The sequence below is a fragment of the Sphaeramia orbicularis genome, chromosome 12 (assembly GCF_902148855.1).
Source record: "Sphaeramia orbicularis chromosome 12, fSphaOr1.1, whole genome shotgun sequence".
Taxonomy (NCBI): domain Eukaryota; kingdom Metazoa; phylum Chordata; class Actinopteri; order Kurtiformes; family Apogonidae; genus Sphaeramia; species Sphaeramia orbicularis.
Window position 1 is genome coordinate 76185250 of NC_043968.1, and position 27981 is coordinate 76213230.

At 40.6% G+C, this 27981-nt stretch overlaps 1 protein-coding gene across 4 annotated transcripts; it reads left to right on the forward strand.

Annotated features, from left to right (window-relative positions):
• Nucleotides 1-35: 35 nt before the first annotated feature.
• nup155 (nucleoporin 155) lies at nt 36-27981 on the forward strand. 4 transcript variants are annotated; one of them, XR_003936938.1, is made up of 34 exons: nt 36-184; nt 406-576; nt 1521-1658; nt 1811-1907; nt 2330-2400; nt 2489-2581; nt 3122-3385; nt 3465-3538; nt 3622-3713; nt 3857-3954; nt 4083-4250; nt 6195-6295; nt 6825-6995; nt 7093-7203; nt 9620-9714; nt 9791-9876; nt 10070-10211; nt 10835-10901; nt 10990-11105; nt 12359-12462; nt 13209-13342; nt 13446-13637; nt 15335-15473; nt 16764-16899; nt 16982-17135; nt 17219-17323; nt 18863-19017; nt 19123-19252; nt 19350-19463; nt 19557-19677; nt 21402-21512; nt 25460-25596; nt 25711-25917; nt 26473-26553. XR_003936938.1 is itself a non-coding variant. In XM_030150440.1 (34 exons), exons 2-34 carry the CDS (start codon nt 435-437, stop codon nt 27237-27239), a joined length of 4104 nt encoding a protein of 1367 aa, XP_030006300.1. In that variant the 5' UTR covers nt 36-184; nt 406-434. The 4 variants fall into 4 exon arrangements, 3 of the variants coding, with proteins under 3 accessions (XP_030006300.1, XP_030006302.1, XP_030006301.1); XM_030150440.1 differs by lacking the exon at nt 26473-26553 and adding an exon at nt 27101-27239 and having other exon boundaries at nt 25711-25817; XM_030150442.1 differs by having other exon boundaries at nt 25711-25849; nt 26473-26562.

Sequence of the window (27981 nt, forward strand, 5' to 3'; positions counted from 1 at the left end):
GAGTCTACGAAAAAAACACACGAAGAAGAAGATGTTTCACCGGAAAACAATCTTTGACCCGTTCGTCTGTGCATGAGGTTGGCGGGCTACGGTTGGAAAGTGTTGGAGGAATTTGTTTTAACTACACTTTTGAACCGGTGGACAGAACTTATCGGCCACTATCAGCGCGGAATCTTAAAAAGGGGTAAAAAGAGCATTTGAACACACTTCTTAATGCTAAGTTAGCCAGGTAGCATAAAGCTAACACGGGTTTAACGGTAGCTGAGTGAGAGCCGGTTCAGGTTAGCTTAACTAGCTCTTCTTCCCACAGACTGTAAACTGGTACCAAACTTGGCAGCCGCTCTTTGTCTTGTTTTGCTTCTTCTCTTGGTATGAGTCTTGGTTTTGATTGGGTTTCCCCGGTAGGCCTGTAAGTTAGCGGTGGTAGCTCAGCCATGCCGTCCGCCGCCGGACCCAGCAGCCCCGCCGCTGCTCTCGCCGAGGCGCTGGAAAACTCTGCCCGGCTGATCGACAGACACCTGCAGGATGACCGCTGCTTCCCGGACCTGTCAGAGCTGCTCAGCGTCCCCTCTCACAGTGAGTGAACACTGAGGATGACAAGAAAATAAGGAAACATGGTTCACACAAGCTGATGGCACCTTTCTTAAGGATCTTTACAGAATGAATGTGTAATGTTATGTTTCTGACATCTGCAGGGACAGAAGAAACATTCACCTTTTTTACTTCTGATAAAATACTAATGTCATATTGTGAAAACACACAGCTCCAAATAAATGTTCAGAGTTCAATCCCTCATTATTAATATGTGAATATTATCAGTAAAGTGTAGTTAAAGTATGAAAAGTGTTCAGTTAACAGTAAAATGTTCCCCAACATTGTTTAACCATTACGTATGATGTTTTTCTAACTCAAGGTAACCTTTATTACAGAGCTGTTTAGAAAACAGTAGTTTGGAAGTTTTTAAAATGAACATCCCACAAAACTTCACAGTGGCAGTTCTGGGAGTAATACCTGAAGGTCTGGATAGAAAGGCAGATAAATACCTTTTGAATATACTATTCACCGTTGCCATAAAGTCTATAACCATCAGTTGGATGAAACCAGAACCTCCCTCATATAATACATGGATTCAAAAAGTTTGGGATATTTACCAGATGGAGCAGATCACATACTTGCTCAGGCTTCAGAAAACCATATTTACTAAAAGATGGGAACCTATGTAATAATATTTATTGGTGATGCAATACTCCATGTTGTTTTTCAAGGTGTTGTCATTCTGCCTCTGATGAAGATTTATATCTACAGCCTTTTTTTTTTGGAAGTGAACATTGTTTGTTTGCTATAATTGTTCAAAAAAGAAAGAAAGAAAGAAAGAAAGAAAGAAAATAGTAGTTTTACTCCCACTGTATGTCACCTTTTGTGATTCTCACTCTGAATATATTTGTGTTCGAGTGAACTGTGAAGTCAAACTAAAGACTAGTGCATAAGCATATTTTGGTGTGTGCTGATTGTGTTTCCAGACATGCCGTCCCTCTCTGGTGTGTCGGACATGGACTACCCCCTCCAGGGCTCAGGTTTGCTGAGTGTGCCAAACCTCCCAGAGCTCAGCGCAGTCCGCCGAGTCCCTCTACCACCTGAGCTAGTGGAGCAGTTTAGCCGTATCCTTTGTCATTTCATAAACACTAAAACAACTTTCTAGTGGACTTTGAAGTTTGTCTTATTGACTTTCTATTTCAACTGTGAAAATGACCATTCTTTTGTTGAAAAAAAATGTCCAAAACGTTTGACTTTCAGCTTAACATTTTTGTAGATATGCAGTGTAACTGCATGATGGGAGTTTTTCCTGAGATCTCTAGAGCGTGGCTTACCATTGACAATGACATCTTTATGTGGAACTATGAAGATGGGTGAGTACACTGAGATCTTGATAAAACTGGGTTACTGTTAGGTATATTTATTTTTTAATTTGCGTAATGATAAACATGAAATAAATATGATTAGTTATTCTGTTTTTGGGGCAGGTGTATTTAGATACACCAGGAATTCCATCCATCTGAAATTTTTGTCAAACCGATTTGTTGGATACTATTCACTCGATCTTTTCAAATTTCACACATGTTCTTTACATGTGCCTTTCCCACTTTGCGCATTTTTCTTTTTTTTGGGGTTGGGGGGGGGGGTTAAAAGATTCAAAGTTAAGACTTAAAATAAATCCCTGGATATGCAGGGTATCAGTGAGCAGGAGGGGCACAGTGTTGTGTGACTGTGTAGGGGACTGGGGTATTGTTAACCTCTGCTGACTTTTACTCTTGTTCTCTATTCTTTGCAGAGGAGATGTGGCCTACTTTGATGGCCTTATTGAAACCATCTTGGCAGTTGGTCTAGTTAAACCAAAACAAGGTACGTGTATGTAAGACTTAATTTCACTATAAATCAAAAAGGTAATTTTTTGCATAATTTTTTCATTGTTTCTTTTTTGTTTTCTCAGGGATTTTACAGCCTCACATTCACTACCTGTTAGTGTTGGCCACTTCTGTGGATGTCGTGATCCTGGGGCTCAGCTTTCCTAAGAGCCAGGCTGGTAAGTCACCCTCCCCCACCACCTGCCCCTCTCTGTTTAGCAGTTTCTTCTCTAACTTGTCCACAAAAAAACATGCACTAGATAAAAGGTCCAAACTGAAACAGTGGCATCCAGTGGTGAAGGTGCAGATTGCATTCTGGGCTTTTGAATGAAGAGACTATCAACTGTGGCCTGACCAAATTGAATCTGTCTTTGTGGTAATAGCATAGGACTTCATCATTTTAACCATGAACTCAGACAGATGCAAACATTTAGATTTTTATCAGAGTGGGAGTGTTAGCAAATTATTTTGTTGTTGTGAAAGACAGTAAAACATTGAGTGGCTGAGTGAAGTTATACTCCATGTGCAGTTCTATGAGTAAACGAAATTGAGACTGAATACACTGTGGCAGGCTGCCAAAAATAAATAACTTTAAACATTGTTGGTTATACAAGTATCAGCTTAGACTTGGGAAATCAGGGCATCATACCCCACGTGGTTCATATGGTGAGTTACATCATTGATTTATCTGAATCATCATGTTCTGTCTTTTTTTCTAGGCTTGAATGACAGCATGTCTGGTGGGATGCAGCTGCTTCCAGACCCCCTGTTCTCCATCCCCACAGACAACACCTACATCCTCTCCATCACCTCCACAGACCTGGGACGTATCTTTATGGCAGGGAAAGATGGCTGCCTCTATGAGGTGGCCTACCAGGCAGAAGCAGGCTGGCTGAGCCAACGCTGCAGAAAGATCAACCACTCCAAAAGTTCTCTTTCCTTCCTCGTCCCCTCCGTGCTCCAGTTCTCCTTCTCTGAAGATGGTAAGCAAAGGAAATGTGCTCTATTCTGGGAAAACTGTCATTTGCCTTAAGACCTTCAGCTTTGCTGTTGTTTTCTTAGACCCCATTGTGCAGATTGCGATTGACAATACCCGTAACACCCTCTTCACACGGTCTGAGAAGGGAGTCCTGCAGGTAAGATGTTTACTAATTATCATGTTAATATTTCTCTGGTGCGGAAATCACGTCTTATTGGAGATGACTGTTGTGTCCTCCAGGTGTATGACCTGGGAGCAGATGGACAGGGGATGAGTCGGGTGGCAACAATGTCACAGAACTCCATTGTGGCAGCAGCTGGAAATATTGCTAGGTTTACCAGACTTTACTGCACCTCATACATATCATATACTTTTATCTCAGTGTTTATTTTGAAGTTGTTTACATATGTCATCTAACTCCTTCGTACAACTGAAATTGCACTGACTTTACGCACATTCTCTCCGTCTCCTACAGGACAATTGATCGTTCTGTCTTCAAACCCATTGTTCAGATCTCTGTGATTGACAGATCTGAGTCCACAGACTGCCATCTGCTGGCTGTCACTCATGCAGGTAAATTTAAGTGTTGAGTCATTAAATTAAATGTTAAAACAGAACACAGCGGTACATATTGGATGACATTACTTGTGTTTTTAATTTTGTTTTTTTGTTTTTTAATCTGTCATATGTTTTGCCCGTAGGTGTACGTCTTTACTTCAGTACTGCACCGTTTGCCCCTGCACTCCAGAAACATCTTCCGGTGAGACCGAGTCTCTTAGCTTTGGTCCACGTTCGCCTTCCACCGGGATTCTCTGCATCCTCCACCCTTCAGAAGCCTGCCAAGGTCCATAAGGCACTACATATCAAAGGTAACAAACCTGAGGTTAACAGAGGGTTGTAGTGGAGTTAAAGGTGTTGGTCATTCCACCCTGCTCTCCCCTGTCTGATTCCATGTCCAGGTGACATTTTGTTCCATGGAACTGCCTTCTCTCTCCTGTCCTGGTTTCCTTTCTCCTCAACAAACTGCTGTTGAGGGAGAAAAAAGTCCAACATTGTCAATAATGAACTTAAAGCTGCTTATGGCTTTCATCACCAATTTTTCATCAAATCTGTAAAGCCCGAGTCATAGCCGAAGTATCACGACTCTGTAAGTCTTTCCGTGATTACTCACCTGAATCTCTTCCCTCACAGTGAACAATTTCAAAGTGTTCTCCACCATAAACAATCCATTTGTTTACAAACAGAACCGGTAGGTTACTCTGGCATTTTCGTGGAAATTTGTTGCGACATGCATTGTTTGAAGTGGAGCTTCATGCGGCTGCAGTTGCAAGTAGTAGCAAGCCATACACATGCCATACACATGTATGTATGGATAGATAGTCTGTAACAACAAACCAATAATAAGCATTAACTTCAGTTATCACAGGTCTCAATTATTATAAGTAAAATAAAGATGCAAAAGATCAAATAAGCCTGAGAGTGTTACATTGAATGCACACAGCATATAGACTCTAACCCAGGGGTCCCCAACCCCCAGTCCCTGGACCGGTACTGGTCTGTGAATCATTTGGTACCATGCCGCAAAGAAAAAAAAATTGTGGTTAATATTAGAGCAATTTTTTCCATTAGACTTGCGGAAATTTTATTTTGAAAAGCGACCGTTTCCGCCCTCGCCTCACAACCGCTCTTGACTCTGGTGCCATTTTATGAATCAGTAGCAATACAACCTAAAGAAATGAGCAAAAAACAAAATTCACTGGACAACTTTTTCGGGAAGAAACGAGGAAATGATGAGGCTGCAGAAGGGTCACAGACTGTCTGCAAACAGAAAGCTGCATTTGGAAGGAAGTATCATGATTCCTGCCTAAGTTACAGGTTCATTGCAAGAGGTGACACACAAGCACCTCAAACCTGATCTGGCACATCAATCCATGTTTGAGACAACTTCAGACCTCTGTGCATTCCGGATTAAAGTCAAAGCAGAATATATGGATATCACCACAAAAGCCCTGAAAGTCTTTCTTCTGTTTTCAACCTCATATCTTTGTGTGGCTGGGTTTTCTGCGATGACAGTTAACAAGACAAGAATCCAGAGTAGACTGGATCTACGGAACACAATTGGAGTGTGTCTCCCATCACCCCCAGATGGGACCGTCTAATTGCAGGGAAACAAGTCATGCATGAAATCGGTCCGTAGTACAAAAAAGGTTGGGGACCACTGCTCTGACCCCTAACTCACCCAAGAAATGCAATAGAATGGCGCCATCTAGTGATGTTAAAATAAACTACAATGTGGTGAACACGTGCACATGACTTAGACCTTACACCCATCCCCACATTAACATAACAATGAATTACAAGTGTTGTAACATTAGATAACTCTGTAATATGCAAATGCTCATCAACAAGCTCTTATTCACGTGTATTAATGGCCATGATCGGGCTGCAACCCAAAGATAATGAGCTAGTGTGGCTAAGTGAAGCAATGAAGCCGTTTTCATGTTTGTTGCCGCTGTGGCCATAATGCAGCTGCGTGAAGCTCCACTTCCCACAATGCACATGCAAATGGAGTGTTTATGGTGGAGTACACTTTGAAATTGTTCAGGGAAGAGATTCAGGTGAGTAATCACGGAAAGTCTTATGGATTCGTGATACTTAGGCTATGACTCGGGTTTTACAGATTTAATGAAAAATTGGTGACGAAAGTCATACGCAGCTTTAATGGTTATGGTGGTTATTGTTGTTTTCCATTTAGATCTGTATCGTCCAGAAAATTCAATGTTTGTGTTTTTTTAATGTTTAAATGATATTAGGAGTCCTGCTCATGGCTGCGTCTGAGACTGAGGACAGTGACCTTCTGTGGTGCATCAATCATGACTCGTTCCCTTTCAAGAAGCCCCTGATGGAGACTCAGGTAGCTACTCCAAAGCATCAATGAAACTGATTAAACCTGTCTTTCATCTTGGATTGAGCTTTTCCCTCCAGTGCAGCTCATACATGTACAGTAGAATTTATACTGAATAATCAGGATTAGAATGATTTGCCACTTATATGGCTCAAAATGTCTGTGATGAAATCATTCCTTGACAAACACTGTTAAAATGATTAGCTTGTAGTGTTCATTTTGGGTCTTTTCATATGTTATTATTGGAAAAAACCTGTACCACTTTTAATTTGGAGTCAAAAATAATTAGGTATGTTACAACATACATACACGTGCAATGTAACAGGTTCCAAACTGTAACTGTCTGCATTTACCAGCTTTTTAAGGTGTATAAACCCCAGTATATCTACCAAACGGAGCTTTAGTTGGTGACAAATGAAATGTTTTTGTCTAATAATTGTCTGTTTAGTAAAAGCTGGACAGATGTGTTCATTATAAGTGGTTTCACTCTATTTTTTTGTCAAAAGTAATAGACCAGACCCACTGTCTTTTTCTGCAGATGATGTCTAACGTAGACGGACACACTTGGGCCGTTTGTGCCATCAATGAGGAGAAGCCAAGTAGAATCACCACTCCTCTGAACAAAGACCAGATCCCCATCACAGACTCACCTGTGGTGGTTCAGCAGCATAACATCCCCCCACAGAAGTTCGTCCTGCTCTCTGCAAAGGTTCAGCTGGTTTCAGTACTCTTGGTGTGACCATGTTTTCTGATGATCTGTTGTCTTAATTGCAGATGCTAACTGTAGACTTTGTACGTTCTTGTAGGGGAGTCACATCTTCCAGAAGCTCCGACCTGTGGACCAACTGCGCCACCTACTGGTCAGCTGCGCCGGAGGAGAAAGTGAAGAGATTGAACGATTCTTCAAGCTGCACAGGGTAACGCAAATCCTTATGTTGCACTCACAGATTTGACAAGATCCTTTTAAAAACATGTCTGAAGCTATAAATAATGTATTAAAGCGTAAAGGCATTTTAAGTTTTATTTTTTCTATCAACACTTTTTCTTAAACAGCCACGTTAAATGCAGAAAGGCTAGTTTTGTTAAGTTTAACTGGGCTCCTCTTGTATTCTTTGAATGACAACATTCACAGCCTTCAATAAATACTGACTGCAGTCTGGTTTGTCCGGTGATATTTTTGGACCAGAGAGAAAGTTGGAGAAACCAAACAGTTCAGTTATTCATAAAACTTAGAGAAGATGCAGTAAGTTTATCAGTACAAACCACACCAGTAGTCTGTGATCAACTTTCTTGTTTCATTGATTTTGGTTTAAATCAAAATAAAGTGCAATCTGTGTTCTTATTCAACAAAATGAAAACACCAAAGATGGTTATTTATGGTTTTAAACTCTTCTTCATGCAGGGATCCCATGGGGTCTTAAAAAGTCTTAAAAGCCTTGAATTTCCAAATTTGCATTTAATACCTTCAAGTTTTTAAAAGGTTTTAAATTTGATATGGTAGGTCTTAAGTTATGTTGCCATAAACTTGTTGGCTGTATTGTGTTGAAATGTGTTCAAGCTGCAAAGAAAGTAACATTCCAACCCGACAATTTGTACTGGAATTAGGAACCAGTTATCACTAGCTTTGCAGCCCCCAGTGAGAAATGACAGAACTTTGAGCCCAACACACACACATGCAGCTGTTAGTCACACACCCACCTGAGAAAGCTGCCTTTGAGAACTTTAAGGGACAGCTCGCAAGTGGAAAGTAACCACAAGGAAGTGCAAATGTAATAATACCTGGTTGTAGGAAAGATCATTCTGGACCTGGTTGACATGAGTGGAGGGGAACGTGTTTGAAGTTTGCTGCACCTTGTGCAAGAAAACAATTTAACTTGGAACAATGGGAATCAAGGCGATGAAGTAAATGAATAAATGTTCCTAAATTCTAGGAGTCAGGAATTTTTGCCAGTATGGCCACAAAATAGGCATTACATTCTGTTCTAAGTGTCTTATAAAGGTCTTAAATTTAACTTGTAGAACCCTGTAGGAACTAGAGATGCACAATATATGGTTTGAGCATCGTCATCGCAATGTATGCGCAATAGTCACATCGCAAAGTCCTGCAATGTAGGAGGCAAATGAACTCAACGTGTTCTCATCTAACTTACCTGGGTGCCTGACACACACTGCACGCAGCGATCCACCAATCACAATTGTTCTTAATCAGTTTGCTGAAGCAGACCACGCTCCTGCACATGGAGGGAATCACTGGTAACAACATTGAAAAACGAGCAACGAACAAGAGAAAATCACTGAAACCGAAGACATAGTGCCAAAAAGAAAAGCAACTTTGGTTATCTGGAATTATTTCAGCTACAGAAGGATGAAACTGAAACATGTGTTCTGTGTCGACAGTGCCTTCCACCTGTTGCCACAACGAGAGGAAACACAACTAATTAGTTTGACTATTTATGTCGGCACCACACAGATATTTTATCCTCCTGAGTAGTTTTTCATATCGCAATATATATCGCAGGGTAAAAAAAAAATAAATCGCAGTGTCAGTTTTTTCCAGTATCGTGCAGCCGTAGTAGGAGCCCTGTTATGGTTACAACAAAAATTAGAATGTTAAAATGTACATGAGTAAAATTAAGTAAAACAACAAAACAAAAATAAACCTTGAAGGCCAGAGAAAAATGTTTATAATGATGATGGTATTTATTCCAACATATATTTTCAGAACAATAAATATCAGTGCAACACCCAGTTCTAAGTAACCTTATATATATATATATATATATATATACAGGGGTTGGACAAAATAATGGAAACACCTTAAAAAATCAACAAAATATAATTTAATATGGTGTAGGTCCGCCTTTTGCGGCAATTACAGCCTCAATTCTCTGAGGTATTGATTCATACAACTTGTGAATTGTTTCCCAAGGAATTTTAAGCCATTCTTCAGTTAGAATACCCTCCAACTCTTTTAGAGACGATGGCGGTGGAAATCGACGTCTTACTTGAATCTCTAAAACTGACCATAAATGCTCAATAATGTTGAGGTCTGGGGACTGTGCCGGCCGTACGAGATGCTCAACTTCATTAGAATGTTCCTCATGCCTTTCTTTAACAATTCTAGCTGTATGGATTGGGGCATTATCATCTTAAGGTGACGGTGTTTCCATTATTTTGTCCAACCCCTGTATTTTTTTGTAGTCATCGAGTCATAGACATTTGAAGTTATTCAATTTTACATAATAAATATGCATAAATATACATTGTTTGATGCTAAATGACCGACGGAGGACATTGTGCTTATCTGGACTTGTTCGCCTTGTTTCTGGACAGGAGGAGCAGGCTTGTGCCACATCGCTGATCCTAGCCTGTTCACGTGCTGCTTCTGATAGAGAGGTTTCCCAGTGGGCGACCAGAGCGTTCTTCAGGTCAGATGAGACTGTTTATACACTTACATGTTTCATACTGGACATGAGTTAAAATCAGTTCTCTGACTTTTCTCAGATATGGTGGAGAAGCACAAATGAGATTCCCATCAGCGATGACGTCTCCAAGTACTGTTGGACCTGTGATGAGTTCTCCAGCACCAGGTTAACATTAACAGAACATATATATAGTCTAGTTTAGAGATGTACATGAATAAGGACCAACACTCTAATAGATACATAGATAAGTGTGGCAAACTCTAATAGCACATTGTCTCACTTCAAACAGCGCCAACATTTTAAAACGGTAGATGATAGAACATGTTTTAAAAGGTTTATGTTAACTCTCTCCCCTCAGGTGTCGTGCCCCCGGCTTTGGCCACTCCTTTTGCACCAATGCATGCTGGGTCTGCCCCCATCACTCCCATGTCAGCCGGCCCAGAGGTGATTTTCTCAGGGAAACACAACGGCATCTGCATTTACTTCGCCAGGATTCTTGGGTCAGTAACGTGTAAAATCAACATGTTTTGAATATACCCTGGGTGACAACTGCTGGGTGCAAAATATAAGGAGTTTTCCTGCATTCATACAGAGTGTCTTTGTCTACGTTCAGACTGCAGGCAAATGTGACCCAAATCTGATTTTGTATTTTTTTTTGTGCATATGTGACCTGTATCTAAACTGTTAGACAGTTTGAACAGAACAAATCCAATTTTTTTTTTCCAAATCTGACCCAGACCACTTTCATATGTGGTCCTAAATCCGATACGTATCTGATATTTTGCAACGTGACTTCAGTCTGAACGGCCAGGTTGCATTTATCCGAGCTTTACTTCATTGAAATGCGACAAACGTCACAATTCAGCAGGAAAAACATACTTACGTCTGTAAACACAGTGCGTGCCTTTGTGGTCATGTAGTATTATTTCGAAGGCTCTGGTATTAGGCTACATTGGGACCTCTTTTGCACATGCAGGTCACTTCAGGGTCACATTCAGTTCATACTCAAGACTGATAGAAGTGGCATTTAATGTGTAATATGAACGAGCACACCAAAAAATGTGAATTGTGCATTAAGATCTGCTGTTTGAATGTTGCATTTGTCTTTTGTTCTGTTTATCAGAAATGTATGGGATGGGAGCCTTGCTTTTGAGAAAACGATAAGCAAAGGAAATCAGACTGTCGGTATTGTAAGTATCTTAAATAAACCAATCATCCATGTGTAGCAGTTTTTTTCATTATTTATAGTGTAAACATTGAAAACAATTGTTTTTACAGTTGGAAAGCAGCGTTGGTTCTTTTGATCTGGAGTCTGTGCTGCTGGAGCTCCGTGGTTTGCAGGAGTTTCTCGATAAAAATTCTCAGTTCAGTCCGTCGTCCCTCGGTGCTGCGAGGTAAGACCTGCTGGGTTAGCTTGTTAGCTCATGATGTATTGATGTGTTGTGACAAAATTGGTTCACACCCCTCTTAACACTTCATTAACCCTGTGCCAACACTACAAATAGGTCTGGCACCATCCACTGTCTTTCTGGAACAGGGAAAGACCTGAGTTGTTTGTACTTAAAAACAAACAAGTCCCATTGATAGTGGACAGCTCTGAGTACAGGGGCAGTAACAGCACCTTTGTAAAATAGTCCTGGGAGAGAAGCTGCTCTCATCAAATGTATGCATATGAAGAAATGGGATGGTTTTGACATCGACAGGTTTTCAGGAAACTGGCAGGAATGGTAAGAGTATTTCCTCTGGGACAGAACATGAGAAAACACCACAAAAAAACATATTTATCACTTATTTTCAGTGTGTAGTTGCAGCTTGAAGATTGTTGTTCTTCAGGGTAGTGAGGGGGACTTTCCAAAAGGAAACACAGATCGCAGAAGGACAGCGTCAGTCCTTTTCCAGCAGAGTACAGCCTGTATTAGGGCTGCATGATTTTGGACAAAAAAACAAAATCCAGATTTTTTTCCTCAAAAAACTCAATTTTCAATTCTGATTCAGGCTGGTGGTGGTGTTTTAGTCGGGAGGTCGTTTTAGTGTGCAGCCCGCAATGCAACACACTGCTCCCACTCTGGTGTGTGATGATGTTTGAGGAGCTGAAATAAGTGGGTTGTGCTGCTCTCTTTGACTGATACTGCCTTCAGGCTGAGTTTGCAGTGAGGAATGGTTTGGTTCTCATTGGAAACTTCGAAGCTGTACCAATTCCACACAACTGACTTGCTCTTGCTATTTTTAGCCACGAACTTCTCACTGTCTTTAGCAAATGCCATTTTTGTACTGGTGCGTGGAAACCAAAGACTGTGGAGACCGCTCTCACAGTTAGGAGGAGGAGGAGCTTATGATAGCCCTGAGGCACACGACCCAGGGACACGAGAGATGAAATTAAATTTGACGATTACCGTTTTTAAACATTGTCCTAATTAAATAATCAGATTTCAATTTAAAATCGATTAATTGTGCAGCCCTAGCCTGTATTCCAGACTTGTTACTGAACACAAACTGCTTTTGTATGTCTACTAATTGTGTTTGTAACTGGAGGTTAACCAGGTTATTTGTAGTTTAGTTGGTTTGGTTGTGTGACTTATTATGTACTGAACCTGTAGCTCAGTCTTGTTTGTGATCTGAATCGCATCTTTTTTTCTCCTGGTTATAGTTTTAGCTCCCCTGCCAACTTGCAGCAGAGGTTGCTGGGATTTATGCGTCCTGATGGTGCCAGCTCACAGCAGGTTCAGCAGGAGCTCCAGAGAAAATATCACAGTGAGTTATGACACAGTCCCACCTGTCCCTTCAGTGTTATTTATATGTAGAGTCAATGATGTATTATATTATTAGGAGTATCTGTTACAATATCATTTGTATCCAAAAGCATGTTTCTGATGGGCATATGTACGTATGTCTTTGATGTATAAGTAAATACACATGTTCTGTTTATCTCACTGGCCAATTGGCCACGTGCTGAAAGTGTTGTGTCCAGTGCTGTTTTTGGTGTCTTTGTTAGCAGTTTCTTCAAACATCTTCTCTAACGAAACTGCAGGTCGAATTCATTTTTTAAAAAATTATGTCTCTTCTTTGGGACAATGTCTGCAAGGTTTGTTCACAGTTTTTAGATACTTAGATTTTTAGAAAAAATTTGGACACATTTTTGATATATTTAAAATGTATCTTTCCTTCTAATGGTCCATATTTTGATGGTTTATAACATGTAAATGGTTCCAGATATCAATATAATTCCTATTGATCACTGATAGAAGTCATACATGGACTTGGATTGAATGAGTTGAGTTCTCCTCCAGTGAAAGTCCCATCCACTTCTATTGTTAGATTGATCTCCTGCATCCAGACCACAGGACTGGAACATAGAGACAGAACCTGACAACCTCACACATTCAACTGGGGATTGATTCAGATAGAACATGACGCTGACACATGGGAACTTTGGAAGTATTTTTTTTTCCCTTCATGTTGTGACTCCTGTCTTTTTGTCGTTTCCTCTGTGCATCCAGCTAAGGCTCAGGTCTATGAGAAGGTGTCTCTGCAGGGCATCCAGCAGTTAGTGCATCGTTCCTATCAGACACTGGCCCTCTGGAAGCTCCTCTGTGATCATCAGTTCAGCCTCATTATGTCTGAGTTACCAAAGGTACATGTGCAAACACCAGCAGTCATCTGGAACACACACCACTGCAGGCTCTGCTGTTTCTGGAGGCATAGATTTCACTGTGGCCTTTTCACCTCTTTTGTAGGAGTTTCAAGATCAAATGAAGGGAGCAAGTTTTAAGGATGTTGTTATCCGGGGCAAAGAGCTGTCTGGAGCTCTCATCACTGCCCTCATTAATGTCTACATCAAAGATAATGCCTCTGTGGATGCCATCAGTAATCATCTGCGGGACATCTGCCCCCTGCTGTACAGCAGTGATGACAGCGTGTGCTCTAAGGTACAAACACACTCGCATGGTATATTTGGTAGTTTTTTTAAGCAGTTTTATATTTCCAGACATACTGTAGGACAAAAACATTGTACTCAAATTAACTATCTCTTATTATTGTATATTATTGTTCAGGGATACCGGATGTTTCCTGCAATCTTCCATTTTCAAACCTGTGCAGTTTTATACTAGGTACTGTTTGGTACCAAATGTCTTCATGCTCATTTGACCATTAGACTGGCGTTCATATGAGCACAGGGAGATTTCTCATCTGTCAGAAGACGGATGTGACTGTGTCAAACACAGATGTCATACTTCTCAGTGGAGTTGGACAGGAATTTAAAATTAAACCATACTAGATATCCAGTGTTACCACCGTCATGAAAAACTTCAGTAAAGTCAAATTGTTAAAAGTTTGAAAAAATCCTGTATTTAATTTTTTAGCATATAAATTCCTTGCCTCCTGGTGAAATCTGCACAAATTAGCTATAATTATATCCCCAAAATTGAGTTTCAGGGATTTAATGGTTTTACCCCAAATGCCACTGCTGGATTTCCTTTGTGTTTTGGTGATAACAAGGACAGATTTGGTTGGATTTCTTCTCCCTTGATAACAACATAGGGGATCCCTAGTGGAAGAACTGTATGGATTTCAGCTTCTCTATGATTATTATAAGTCATCCACATGCTTCATCCACGCTTTAGTTGAAAATCTGTTTTGTTTTGTTTTTTTACATAAATCAAGCAATAATAGGCTGACAGTTCAAATTTGGTTCATATTGATGTTCTTCCAAATGTCTATGTTCTGTCTACCATCCAGAGTTCATATGTGGTCATTTTCATTCCCTAGGTGGAGTTTTGTGGTTCTCTGACCATTATTCTGCCACTATCAGGTCTAACAATTATCATGGATAGATTTATATATAGCAGAGGATTGGGGGGATTTCGGGAATATACCCTTGCTGTTGGCCCCCGACAGCGTTAGCCTCGTTCTATAGATGTGTTATGTTACCAACAGTTGTAACAAGAAGTATATTTGGGGAAGCAGAGGCATAGTTTAAAATGGAATGAATGAATTTTTTAACAATTAACCAAATTATATAAAGTAAATATGAACTCAAGTAGAAAAAGCCAAAAACCTAAACTAAGAAAATGTCAGGTTCATGGTCTGAGAGGTCTGTGGGGGCAGCAGGAGCAGCAGGAGCATGTCTTCTGAACCTTTATCTGTAGAGGAGTATTCAGCTGTTAATCATCTGGTATTGATTAGGACCTGCGGAAGATGTAGAGCAGGGGTGGCCAACCCTGGTCCTGGAGAGCCACAATCCTGCATGTTTTAGATGTTTCCCTCTTCCAACACACCTGATTCAAATGATAAGCCTATCATCAAGCTCTGCAGAAGCCTGATAACGACTGTCAGGTGTGCTGGAAGAGGGATACATCTAAAACATGCAGGAGTGTGGCTCTTCAGGACCAGGGTTGACCACCGCTAATGTAGAGCATGAATAGACCACAGACAAAAGGACACTGTGGTACCGGGGCACACAGGTACAGGAGGCAGCTCAGTCTTCCTGACACAGTCTCAGCTTTGTATTTTTTATTTTCAGGATCATTCTGAGGACGTGATGATCATGGATTAAAGTTACTGATTCCCTGTCTTCATTCATGTATGTCAGGACCTGACTGAACTACTGTTGTCTCTCACTCAGGCTAATGAGCTGCTGCAGAGTTCAAAGCAGATCCAGAATAAGGCAGATAAAGAAAGAACGCTAAGGGAGTCCATGCGACTCTATCAACAGATCAGCCAACACACAGATCTGCCGCTCGTCTGCTCCCAATACAGGCAAGGTAGGAACACGGTCATTTTCTATAGTCTTTACTCACAACCAAGAGATTTACACTGGCTTCAGTATAAAATAATATTCTAATCAATAGAGGATTGAAGTTGATGGCAACCACAGACATCACCTGGGAACAGATGTCATTATTGATTATTATACATATTATCCACAAACAGGCTCAGGAACTCTTTAATCCCCTGGCCGTCAGATTGTACAACTCATCACTGAGTGGTCGGGGGGGAGGGGGGTTGGGGGTCTTGCCGCCTTTCCACTACATGGAATTGACTCGGCTCGGCTTGACGCGACTCAGGTACCTGGTCCTATTCTTGGAGACCGTTTCCATTACAGGATACTACCGACTTTACAGTACCTGGACGTCATAGCGGTGCGGCATGTTACTTTCGTGTCGTCTGCTCAGAGAGTTGCTGATAAATTCGCTCGTTGCGTGTTGTCTCATCAAGCTTATGCTGAATTTTTACGTTGGCCACCAAAGACTGAATCTCCTGGACCAACCATGGTGTAGTTTCGCAGGCTGTCATCATGTGGATTAACCTAGCGCTATATTTACTGTAAACTTCCGCATTTGTTTTATGTAAAACGGCGGGTCACAGAGACAACTCTATGACCAATCAGTGGTCTGCAGTGTTTACATGTCATGTTTTAGTATCTGTTCCCCAGTCTTGGAACCTCAGTGGAGGTGATGCAAAAAACTAGTACTGGGCATCAGACTCCAGGTCCTTTTTTGTAATGGAAACGCAAAAAGGGCGAGGCGTGCCGCTACCACATAGTGGAAACATGGCATCTGTCTCAGTCATGATCACATTAGAGCTGATCCAGTGAGACTGTAAAATATCCAAGCACCTTATGTAATTGGACTACACCTACCTTTCAAACCACCGTAGATCACTTAAATCACTGTTACACTTTATATCACTCTACCGTGAAATGTGTAAATACAATCAGAAGTCTTTGTTTACAGCATTGTACAGGAAGTTTTTTTTTTAGAGTAAGTTCTTTCACAAGTTTTTTGGAATGTGTGTGTGTATATATATATACTAACCTTAATGTCAGCCTGGTTACTGACCCACCTTTTTTGGTCTGTTTGTTTTTTTGTCTTCTTGTGCTGTATGCAAAGCTGCTGAATACTTGAATTTCCCTCAGGATTAAAAAAGTATCTATCAGTTATGAGGGCAGAGTTATTGCGCCGATATAATTATTACATATCTGCCAACTGACAGTTAACCCTTTCTATATTTGTGTAGTTGGTGTGTCTGCTAATGCTATTAAACTTTGCCAGTGCGCTTCTACGAGGGAGTTCTTGAGTTGTGCCTCACAGCAGCTGACAAAAAGGACCCACAGAGACTTGGACCTCACTTCTATAAAAACGGAGAGCCAGAGGAGGACAAAGTGGGACAGCAGGCTTTCCAGGAAAGGTAAAATGAGGCAAAAAGACAACATTAATTCAAAGTGTTCGTAGGAAATCACCAACATTTTCAACTCTTATTGCTTTTGTAGACTTTCATGTTACAAGTGCATCACAGACACAATGCAAGAGCTGGTGATCCAAAGCAAAGCTGCCCCTCAGTCCCCCAGTGTCCCTAAGCAACCAGGGCCTCCTGTCATGACCTCTGACCCCAACATGCTCAGTAATGAAGAGGCTACTGCACATGTGAGTTACAGTGAGACAGATGCATGTTTTAGCCTCGTAGTACATCGGATCTGCACTACCAATGAAAATCTGTTGTGTTGCAGTTTGAGCAGATGCTGGGACTGGCCCAGAGGTCTCAGGATGAACTGTTTCACATCGCTCTGTACAACTGGCTCATCCAGGCGGACCTGACCGACAAGCTGCTGGAGGTACTGTGTCTGCTTGTATAAGGGGAGGCTGAGAAGTCCACAGGGTCATTATGATGCCCTTCTGGTCTAATGCTGTCTTCACGTGCTATTGAGCCTTTCCACTTTCCCACAATTAACCAGTGCGTTGTGTTCAAGTGCTTTTGTTGTCGTAGTGAAATGAAAAATGGCTGATACACAATTTATGGTGACCTGCTACTCGGGTAAAACTGTTTTGGACGTGTTAATTCATCTGATACAGCATTTAAAAACACATTTTTTGCACATTGTGTGTAATATAAATGTGCAAAATCATCAGCTAACAGCAGCAGAACATTGATAAAAGCATTGTTTGTCATTGGCCATGAATCCCTCGTGGCTCTCTGCCATGTTGAAAAGGTCAAAGGTTATTTTCATCTCAGCAACTCATGGATCAAAAGTTTTTCCCAGTTTTCAGGTGGAAAATACGATGTGAAGAGGTGTTCGTGTGCAATTTTTGAGTTTGTAACTAGTATTTCCTATAATTCCTGTAGCACATGAAGGCAGCGTATGGTTAGGTCTGGGATAGTTTTGAACATTGATCTTCTGTAACGCACACACTTTTTTTAATGACACTGTTTTGCTTAAAATGTTAAATGTTTGAATATGGACCTCTCGTTTGCATTTTGATTCAATTTAGAAAGATTTGGCTTTAAATACATCAGATGGGAAGTCAGAAATCACATGAAAGACATGAAATCACCATTTAGATATTGTACACCACAAAAGTAGAGGCTTCTGCTGTGTCCTTTGCTGCATGGCCTCTTTTTCCACCTGTCTTATGTATCTCTGCTCTCATCAGTAAAGGCTCAAAGTGCCCTGAAATTTAATTTTGTAATAAACCATCAGCAAACCCTAACCAACACCCAGTCAGTCAAACTTTTACTATAGATTCAGGGTTTAGGAAAAACATGAGACATACAAGAGCAGTAGCTACATACAGAAGTGTAAGAGAAAGCACTAAAATAAATAAATAAAATATGATTTCAAGAGTGTGTGCATATACATATTTAAAATAATCAACCAAAGACTTCTGGTAATGTGTAGTAGTGATGCTTTTGTTTGTCAACCACATGATTATTTAATGTTTACAGTCATTAAGCCAGCATGCTTTAAAAGTAGTCATTCTTACATTCACAAACAGTAATTGTCATATAGCATTGTTATGCTAAGTTTCTTTAAAACACATACGTATGGTCAAACGTGGTGTACAATATGCACTGAACAGGGACATCTTTGTTTGTTTTTAACATGAACTCAGGACAAACATGATTGAAAAATACTCTTTCCTCGCTAAAACTATATGCCATATATTACAAGAGAAACACATTCACAATGAATATATTGTAAGAAACAGGTTAAAATGTCTATAGTTTTCCTGCGTTTCTCCATCTGGCTTCTCCTCTCTTTTGGTAGGTTTATATTTTTACTCTGGCTCAAGGCAAACACCTGTCAACACTGTTAGATAATTTCCTGTTTGTTGTTTAAAAGCTCTCTGTGTTTGTTGTGTGTTCTGTGGTCCAGGTGAACTCTCCGTACCTGGAGGAGCATTTGATGCATATGATCAAGCAGGACCAGAGTAAGGTGCACAACATGGACTTACTATGGCGCTACTATGAAAAGAACCGTAACTTTGGCAAAGCAGCGCACGTCCTGGCCCGCCTCGCAGACATGCACAGGTTTGGAGATGTCACATGAGGACCCAGCGTTGGTTCTCCTTTCTCCTTTCACATGTTTGTTGCATCTTGCTTAGTATTCACTTGTCCCTATCTTTTTGTTTCTAGCACTGAGATCTCTCTGAAGCAGCGTTTGGAGTACGTTGCTCGGGCCATACTGTCCGCAAAGAGTTCCTCCTGCATCTCAGCTCAGGCATCTGATGGAGAGTTCCTACATGAGCTGGAAGAAAAGATGGAGGTGTGTGTTCTGCAGGTCACACTGTAGTAAATATAGATGCAATGCAGCCATGGTAACCACTGGGTGTTTCTGTTTTTATGGGTTTGGACTCTCTTAGCTGGTGCGTATTCAAGTGCAGATTCAGGAAACCCTCATCAGGCAGTATTCCCATCATCCCTCTGTAAAAACGGTCATCTCTCAGTTGGACTTGGAGCTCATGGATATTACAAAGGTAACATACACCACCAGGATGGTGGAACATGTGTGGTTTGGGTTTATTTTTCAGTATCAAACATGTTTATAATGTGTAATGTCATTTGTGTAGCTTTATGGGGAGTTTGCCGACCACTTCAAACTGTCTGAGTGTAAGCTGGCTATCATTCACTGCGCGGGACACTCGGACCCCATCCTGGTCCACTCACTGTGGCAGGAAATCATGGAGAAAGGTGGGTGGCATGTTGGGACCATGGGCCTTGTCTTGGATCCTAAATGAGTGTTGGGTTTTTGGGATCAGTGTTTTGTATGTTTGTTTGTTTTTTACTTAAATTTTTATTAATATTGTCAACATTTCTAAACAACAATATAACACTGTTTGGTAGGGTTGCACCAATCCATTACTAGGATTGGATATTGGCCCTGATACCAACATTTTAGCTGGATCAGGGATTTGTGAAAGCAACTGATCCGTAAGACCGATCCTTCCCCTTTGGGTTATAGCTCTGTAGACAAAGCTGTGAGAAAGTGAAATGAGCCCCCCCTCACCTTATCACTGACTACCTGCTGCCCCCGAGAAACAAATTTGCGACCGGGGGGGATGATGTACGGGACAATATGCACCCCCCAGCACCCCACCACATCGTACCCCTCTCTTTCTGTCTTGCTCTCAAATTTCACTCTGTACGCACGAGGTACACAAAAGACATACGGCTCCAAGAACCTCTTCTACTCTACCTGGAACCGAGTAATGTCCTTTATTTACAACACGAAAAACTCTCCCTGATAACTCATGAATTCATGAGTTTTAAGCTAGATCATGAGGGGCGACGTGTCGTTACACAGCCTAACACAACACATCATTTGCTCTCAAATCTGGCTTGTAGACCAACTCCACTCTTGTCTTCTTTTTGTTTTATTATTTATGCCTGATGAGTGTCATAGCTACAAATATTATTGTCTCTATTTGTTTTGTATATTTATTTATTTAATCTTAGATGGGGATGCGTTGCCCAGGACTTTGTAGGGTGGGGGGAGGGATGGGGTGGGTATTGTGTTTTTTGTTATGTAGAAAATCCAAAAATATTGTTTGTTTTTTTTTCTTGTATGACTGCCACTTTCTTTTAGCTTGACTTCAATAAAAAAGAATGCTGGAAAAAAAGACATACAGCTGCAGGTTGAGAACCTCTTTTCTAAATCAACAATGATATCAGATCAGTATCAGGTATTGACCAGTACGCAAGGCATCGGTACTGGCATCAGAACTGAAATAGTCAGATCGGTGCATTCATACTGTTTGGGAGTCCCATTGTCAGTAGTCCATCCATTCTTTGCTTCTTCAGTTATTACCTTTTTGTTTTGTTTTTGTTGCTGTTTTGGGTTCTGAATAAAGTCCATTTTCCCCATTTTTCTTCAAACTGTGCCTTCTGTAATCTCAGAGTCCACTTTTCCATTATACAGATTTCTTCTGCAATCTCTGTCCCCTGTTCCTGGTTAGGAGGATCTACTTTGTCCCATTTCCTTGTAATTACTTTCTTGCCAGCTTTCAGTAATCTTTGAACCAAATAGCTATCAGATGCTTGGACATTTTCTTTAGTGTTATTAAAATGACAAAGATAAAGGATCATGTAGTTCATATGGATGTCATATCCCTGTAGCTCCTTCATGCTTGTGTGTATATTATCCCAAAACAAGGATAATTTATGACATTTCCAAAATACATGTGAGTGGTCTGCTTCCATTTCTCTGCATTCTATCCAGCTTGGTCATTTGTACCAAATATTTACTCTTAACCTTAGGTGTGATTTAAAAAAAAGAAAAAAAAACATTTCAAATTCTTCCAGGAGAACTCCCTCCTTATGTGTGAATTACTGGATGTCTGATGTATTTTCCGTATCTTGCCATTAATCATCTGATATTTTTGCATTGAACGGTGTTTTGTATGTTTCTTTCTTAGAACTGGGGGACACTGTGGCCATGAAACCCATAGACAGGATGAGGTCTCTGAGTCTGAAACTAGTGTCACTGGGAAAGATTTATGCTGGAACACCAAGATATTTTCCTTTGGGTAAGCATCCACGTCTGGTACCTACGGCTGTGTTTCATTTTCATCTCCTTGGAACTTTCCGTTTCACTCTTGACTAATTATAAATAGTTGAGTTGTGCATCAGTGGTGTCAACATGTCTCTGTGGTGTAATTCTGCAGGGTCCTGTAGACGTTTGACATGACTGTATAATTACCTTCCTATTACAACTGGCTTGCTCTAACTTGTCTTCTCTTTGGAGACAGTAATTCATTTTACATTTGGGCGCTTCTATGAAACTGGTCCAGAAAACAGGACAGAGGGGCTAAAAATTCAAACCAGATGTAGACTAATGTTATGAAGCAAGTTTGGAAGCACTTTGGGTCTATTTGCTGAGATAAAAGAGAAACTATTTTTCAGATAAAACACATTTTTAAATTATTTCTATACAAAAATCCGCATGTAACGGTAAAAAAAGACACGGAAAATTACACACAACTATTTTTTTGAATATCGCTTTGTTCTCTCACAGGTACATTTTGGGAATCAAACTAATTATTCAAGGTAGAGTGTTTCACAAAAATGACTGCTGTTGCAAAATCACTCACAATTTATATGCGTTTAACTGTGCAGGTTCTGTATGTAACACCAGTTGACACGATGGGTTCCACACCAAACCTGGAATGAGACTGAGATTGATGAAAAACCCTCGTGTGGATTAGAAAACACACATTTAACACAGTGTCTTTATTTATTGTCTATATAAGACCATTTACAGACATGTTTTCAAATCTAATGCACTGACACCTAGGAAGATTTAATGTCCATATTTGGGTTCTATTTTTGGACCCAATATTTGGTTAAACATTCATTAATTATGGGATGGCTCAGAGCAAGAGTATAATGCTTTTGCATTTATCTAAGGTCATCATTAGGTCCATCCTGGGGGGAAATATGTCTACATTTACCTTTTATTATTGGGTCTACAAAGCTGCAAAAGTGACAGATACTAAAATAAATCCAGTTTCATACAAGCACCCGTACGTCCTCTGTATACTCACCGAATCACAGTAAATACTGAGAGAAAACAACCATCGGTTTTTCCAAACTGTTAATCACTGTTTATGGAACACATGAGGCGTACGGCATACTTTCAGAATGAGCTCAGATTCATGCTCTACTGTCCTACTTAAACCTGGTCTGTGCTGAACTGATACCTGGTTCCACAATAATGTAAAATGATACATATCTGACAAGTGATTAGGACATGAGCAGAAAATATTTATCTAGAAAACAGGTCTTTATACTTGTCTTGGATCTGTGTTGTCTGCATTGTTCCTCCCTTATACTGTATGTAATAAAATAAGAATAAAATATGTCAAAATAAGAGAAATGAATAAATACAACTCGGTTCCAATCCCACCTGAATGATATGGATGACAGGTCAGTGTGGCGTTTACCAACTAAACTCCTTTAACTCAGTCATTTGTGTTTTACTCACTTTTTAAAATTATTTTCACAAAGATAAAGAGAACATGTTTTTTTCTGTGGAACTCTGTTTTTCTTAAATCTCCCTCAGCTCTAGTATCTCCTTCATGTAGGGTTAGGGCACAGGTAAGTGGACGTCACCTGAGTGGATCTTCAAAGGCCGATACAGTAACGATGAGTAGTCCTCAAATATCATCTTTATCATCAAAGTCAAACACTTAATCGGCAAAAGTGCCAAAGTAATTATTGAACTGAATAAAATGATGGTAATAATTAGGGCTAATCGTTAAAAGATCACGATCTCAATTCACACATGTACGTGATCTCATTTCTAAACACGGACAATTCTTAAGCATTTTATTTCATGGCTACATAACAAACAAATGCCCACAAACACAGAACCGCCTCCGCCTCCTCCCAAGGTTATTATCATTAACGAAAATTAACGAAATGACGAAAACTAGAATTGTAAGAACATTTTCGTTAACTGAAATAAATAAAAACTATAATTAAAAGAAAAAAAATGCTAACTAACTGAAACTGTATTGTATTTACAAAACTATCTAAAACGTATATAAAAATTATGGAAAAAATTCCCTTCATTTTTGTCTTTGTCAACGTCGGATTGATATGAAATCGATTTATTTCCCTCAATCAATTTTAGCTCCTGGCACCATATGATATTTAACGGTCCGTCACTTCTTGTCACTTGTCGTTTAGGCGTCCTCTCGTCCCCACTCTACCTGGAAACAAGAAGACTAAAGTTGGGAGAAAGCAGCAGAGTCCTGTACGGGATTTATTTGAATTCGACGGTGAAGAAGATAAGATATAGAGAAACTAAAACTAAACTAAAACTGAATATTTAGAAAATAACAAAAACTAATAGAAACTAGCAAACCTGCTCTAAAAACTAATTAAAACTAACTGAATTAGAGAAAAAAAGTCAAAACTAAATAAAACTAAACTATAATGAAAAATCCACAGCTATTATAACCTTGCCTCCTCCCTCAACCAATGGTAAAGCGTCTTTAGAACATGTGACCTGCTGCTGTCGGCTGCAGTTGAGTGAGGAAAGAGTGAATTACAGCGGAGGAACGTCTGCAGTTAAGAGAGTGAAATGGATGAAAGCCCCAGTTGGAGTGGGAGAGTCACCTGCCTGAACTGGTGTCTAATAAAGGTTCACATTCGGCGGAGTTAATCTCATGTCGGTCATTTCTGTCATCCAGATCCAAGTGTCTTTTCACTTTCACTTCTCTGACTTCTGCTGCTGTTCTTCTTCTCCTTTTCTTTGCCGGTGAGGATAACTCGGCCTTTAACCAACAATCAAAAGTCTCGCCCTCTCCAAAAATTTTAGATTAAAAAAATTCCATTGTGCCGGCTGGAAAGTTTCTTTGCGCTGAAAACTTTCACACATCAACTGATGTCGCTTAGCAACCAGGACCATAAGTGACCGGACTATTTGCGGAGTGGTATGAAAGACAAGAATCAGAGGTAAAAGAACCCATTTTCCTTGACAGCGGTGCAATAAACATTTTGTGAAAAAAGTCGTGCCAGAGAATCGTGATCTGAATTCTAAGCAGAAAAATCGTGATTCATATTTTTGCCAGAATCGTGCAGCCCTAGTAATAATCCCTTAAACATCAACACCAAAATTAGTGGTTACTCAGTAAATCTGTAACTGAACATCAAACCAGCCTCAACAGCAGGGGTGTCCAACATACGGCATGGGGGCCAAAACCAGCCCATCAAAGGTTCCGATCCAGTCCACAGCATGAATTTGCAAAACGGAAAAATTACAATTAAAATATAAACAGTCAAGGGTGTCATTTGGTATTATGAAAATATTTACAATTACAGACTATTATCACAATAAAATGTGAATAACCTGAACAAATATGAACCACCTGAAATGTTTTAGGAAAGAAAAAGTTCAGTTTGAACAAAATAATAGATTCACTGTGATCTGTAAGTTGTTGATAATAAGCTAAGGCATAATATTCTTCAAATTGCACTTATTTTTCTTAAATGTCAGGTTTACATGGTTGTTGAGGTTATTCATATTTTCATAATGCAATTGGACTTTTTTCACACTAAAACAAAGTGAGAATTTTGGATTATTAAGTATGTAAAAGTTATTATGCCTAGTATTTTACTGGTCCGGCTCACTTTAGATCCCATTGTGCTGAATGTGGAACCTGAACTGAACAGTCTGAGTAATGGGAGTTCTGTTCCCACAGTCAGTCGACTTTCCCAAAAATCAACAACTATCAGAGCCACATTGTGTTGGTCTCAGTAGTTTTCTGCACCATCCTCTGAACACTTCTGAGAAGGCCTCTCTGCAGTGAATCGGTTCAAACTGCTTTAACCACTTGGTTCACGTTGACAGTTTCTGTTTCTGTCTGATTTGACCGCATCCATTCTGATCTTTACCTGAAGACTGTTTTTGTTTTTAAGTGCGGGGGAGAAATGACCATGACCGAATTGTGTGTGTTTGTGTTTGCAGAGTTCCTGGTGAAGTTTCTGGAGCAGGAGGTGTGTCGGCTCAACTGGGACGTGGGCTTCGTCACCTCCACCATGCAGGAGATCGGAGTCCAGCTGCCACGTCTTCTGGAGGTCTACGACCAGCTCTTCAAAACTAGGGTGGGTCATATCGCGACAGAACATTATCAAGTCTATCCATCAGTGGTGTGTACATGTCCCTGAATGCAGCAGCGGTCCACAGTTCTAAAGTGTCCGTCTCCCCTCGGTTCACAGGATCCCTGTTGGCAGCGGCTGAAGAAACCCCTGCACCTGGTGGAGTGTATTCATGTGCTTCTGTCAGGATACGTGGATGACCCCAGCAGAGTCCCCACCTATGACAGGTAACCACCGTCTACTAACCCATCTGTGATGGGTAACCACTGCCCACTAACCTAACCCACCTACGACGGGTAACCACCGTCTACTAACCCATTATGACAGGTAACCACCGCCCGCTAACCTAACCCGTCTACTGCCCCGTTTCCACTACGCGGTATCGGCTCGACTCGACTCGACTCTGCCTTTTTGCATTTCCATTACGAAAAAGGGCCTGGAATCTTGTACCCGGTACTACTTTTTTGGTATCGCCTCCGCCGAGGTTCCAGGACTGGGGACCAGATACTAAAACGTGACGTGTAAACACTACAGACCACTGATTGGTCAGACAGTTTTCTCTGTGACCCGCCGTTTTACAAAAACAGATGCGGAAGTGGACAGTAAATATAGCGGTACATTAATCTACATGATAACAGCCAAAAACTACACCATGGTCGGTCGAGGAGATTCAGTCTTTGGTGGCCGACGTAAAAATTCAGATGAGACAACACGCAACGAGCGAGTTTATCAGCAACTCTCTGAACAGATGACACGGAAGTACCGTGCTGCATCACTATGACGATCAGGTACTGTAAAGTCGGTAGTATCTTGTAATGGAAACGCTCTCCAGGAATACTGGGTAAAGCTGGTTCTACGCAGTGGAAACGCGGCATATGAAAGGTAACCACCGTCTACTGACCCATCTATGACGGGTAACCACCGCCCACCAACCTAACCCATCTATGACGGGTAACCACCGTCTACTAACCCATCTATGATGGGTAACTACCGCCCATTAACCTAACCCAATCTATGACGGGTAACCACCGCCCATTAACCTAACCCAATCTATAACGGGTAACCACCGTCTACTAACCCACTTATGACGGGTAACCACACACTGGGTTTATGTTCAGTTAATGAGAGATTTTACTGAAAAAGTCAACTTTTCTTCAGTTTTCTCTGTTTTTGATCTAATAACCCTCAACTTAAATCTGAGTGTTAATGAACATCTACATGATCAGTGAATTAAATATAGGAAAATACCAGATTTATACCGAAAACATGCAAAATACAAATGATAATTTTTGAATAAATGGTGTAAAATGACTTAAGAAAGTTGAAATAGAGAGAACTTTTGGGAACTGCCACAAAAGTAGCTCTGGGTCTTTAAAGGTTAAATTATTGAAATGTGTTGTTATTGTTGAATAGTTGATGTTAATAATCAACAACTAATCAATGACTAGTTGGAGCTGTTGTGTGTAATCCTGAATCCTGGTTGAACTCTATTTTCTCTGCTTCCTTTCAGACGTCGTTTCACTAACGTGTGTCTGGACGACATCTGCGGTTACCTGGTGGAGCTTCAGTCTCTGAGCCCCAACGCGGCGCTTCAGCAGACCATCGGGAACTTCAAGGCCCTGCAGGCCAAGCTGGAGAAGCTGCACTGAAACCACGCGGACCACGCTGGAATCTGACCCACGGACTTTTATTTGCATTGTGTGCAAAACACTGAAAGTGACCTGATGTTGAAGTTACTTGTGTTTCTATAAAGAAAAAAACAGCTGAAGTCTGCGATGTACAGGATAGTTTTCACTGATCTAAAATACACCTGCTCTTCATGTTTGAAGTGAATCCACAGGTGAGAACCAGCCGCTAAAGCCTTCACATCCAGAGGAACACGGTGGATTGGTTGGACTTGTTCTTCTGTAATGGATCTTGTCATCTTGTACAAAAACTTTCCCGCTGTGTTGTCTCTTCTGCCAGAGTTCATCACACTCTTCAACCTAATTTCCATGTGTAATTTTATTTTAACTGATTTGTTTTGTGATTTTATATTTTAACACGGTGCTGCACTGGGGAAGAAGGCAAAACAACTCTGGCCTGCATTCATGAAACATTTTTATAATGAAATAAAATGTTTTTGTGTACTAGACCTGTTGAACCCACTACGTTACGTACCTGTTTGATCATCGGCACAAAGCGTTCAGTGACTGTTTTAAAACGCTGATGATGCAGAGGTCGAATGAATGGACTGTTAGTGTAATTGGCTCTAATTGCGGTGCCTCCCAGAGCTCCATCAGCACGGCAGTAATTGAAGGGATTTTAACTTTAATTACATGTCAACGCTCGTAAACAATTCTGTTTAATTTTTAACCGTTTGAAAATAATAAATTTCACTGACTGTTTGGA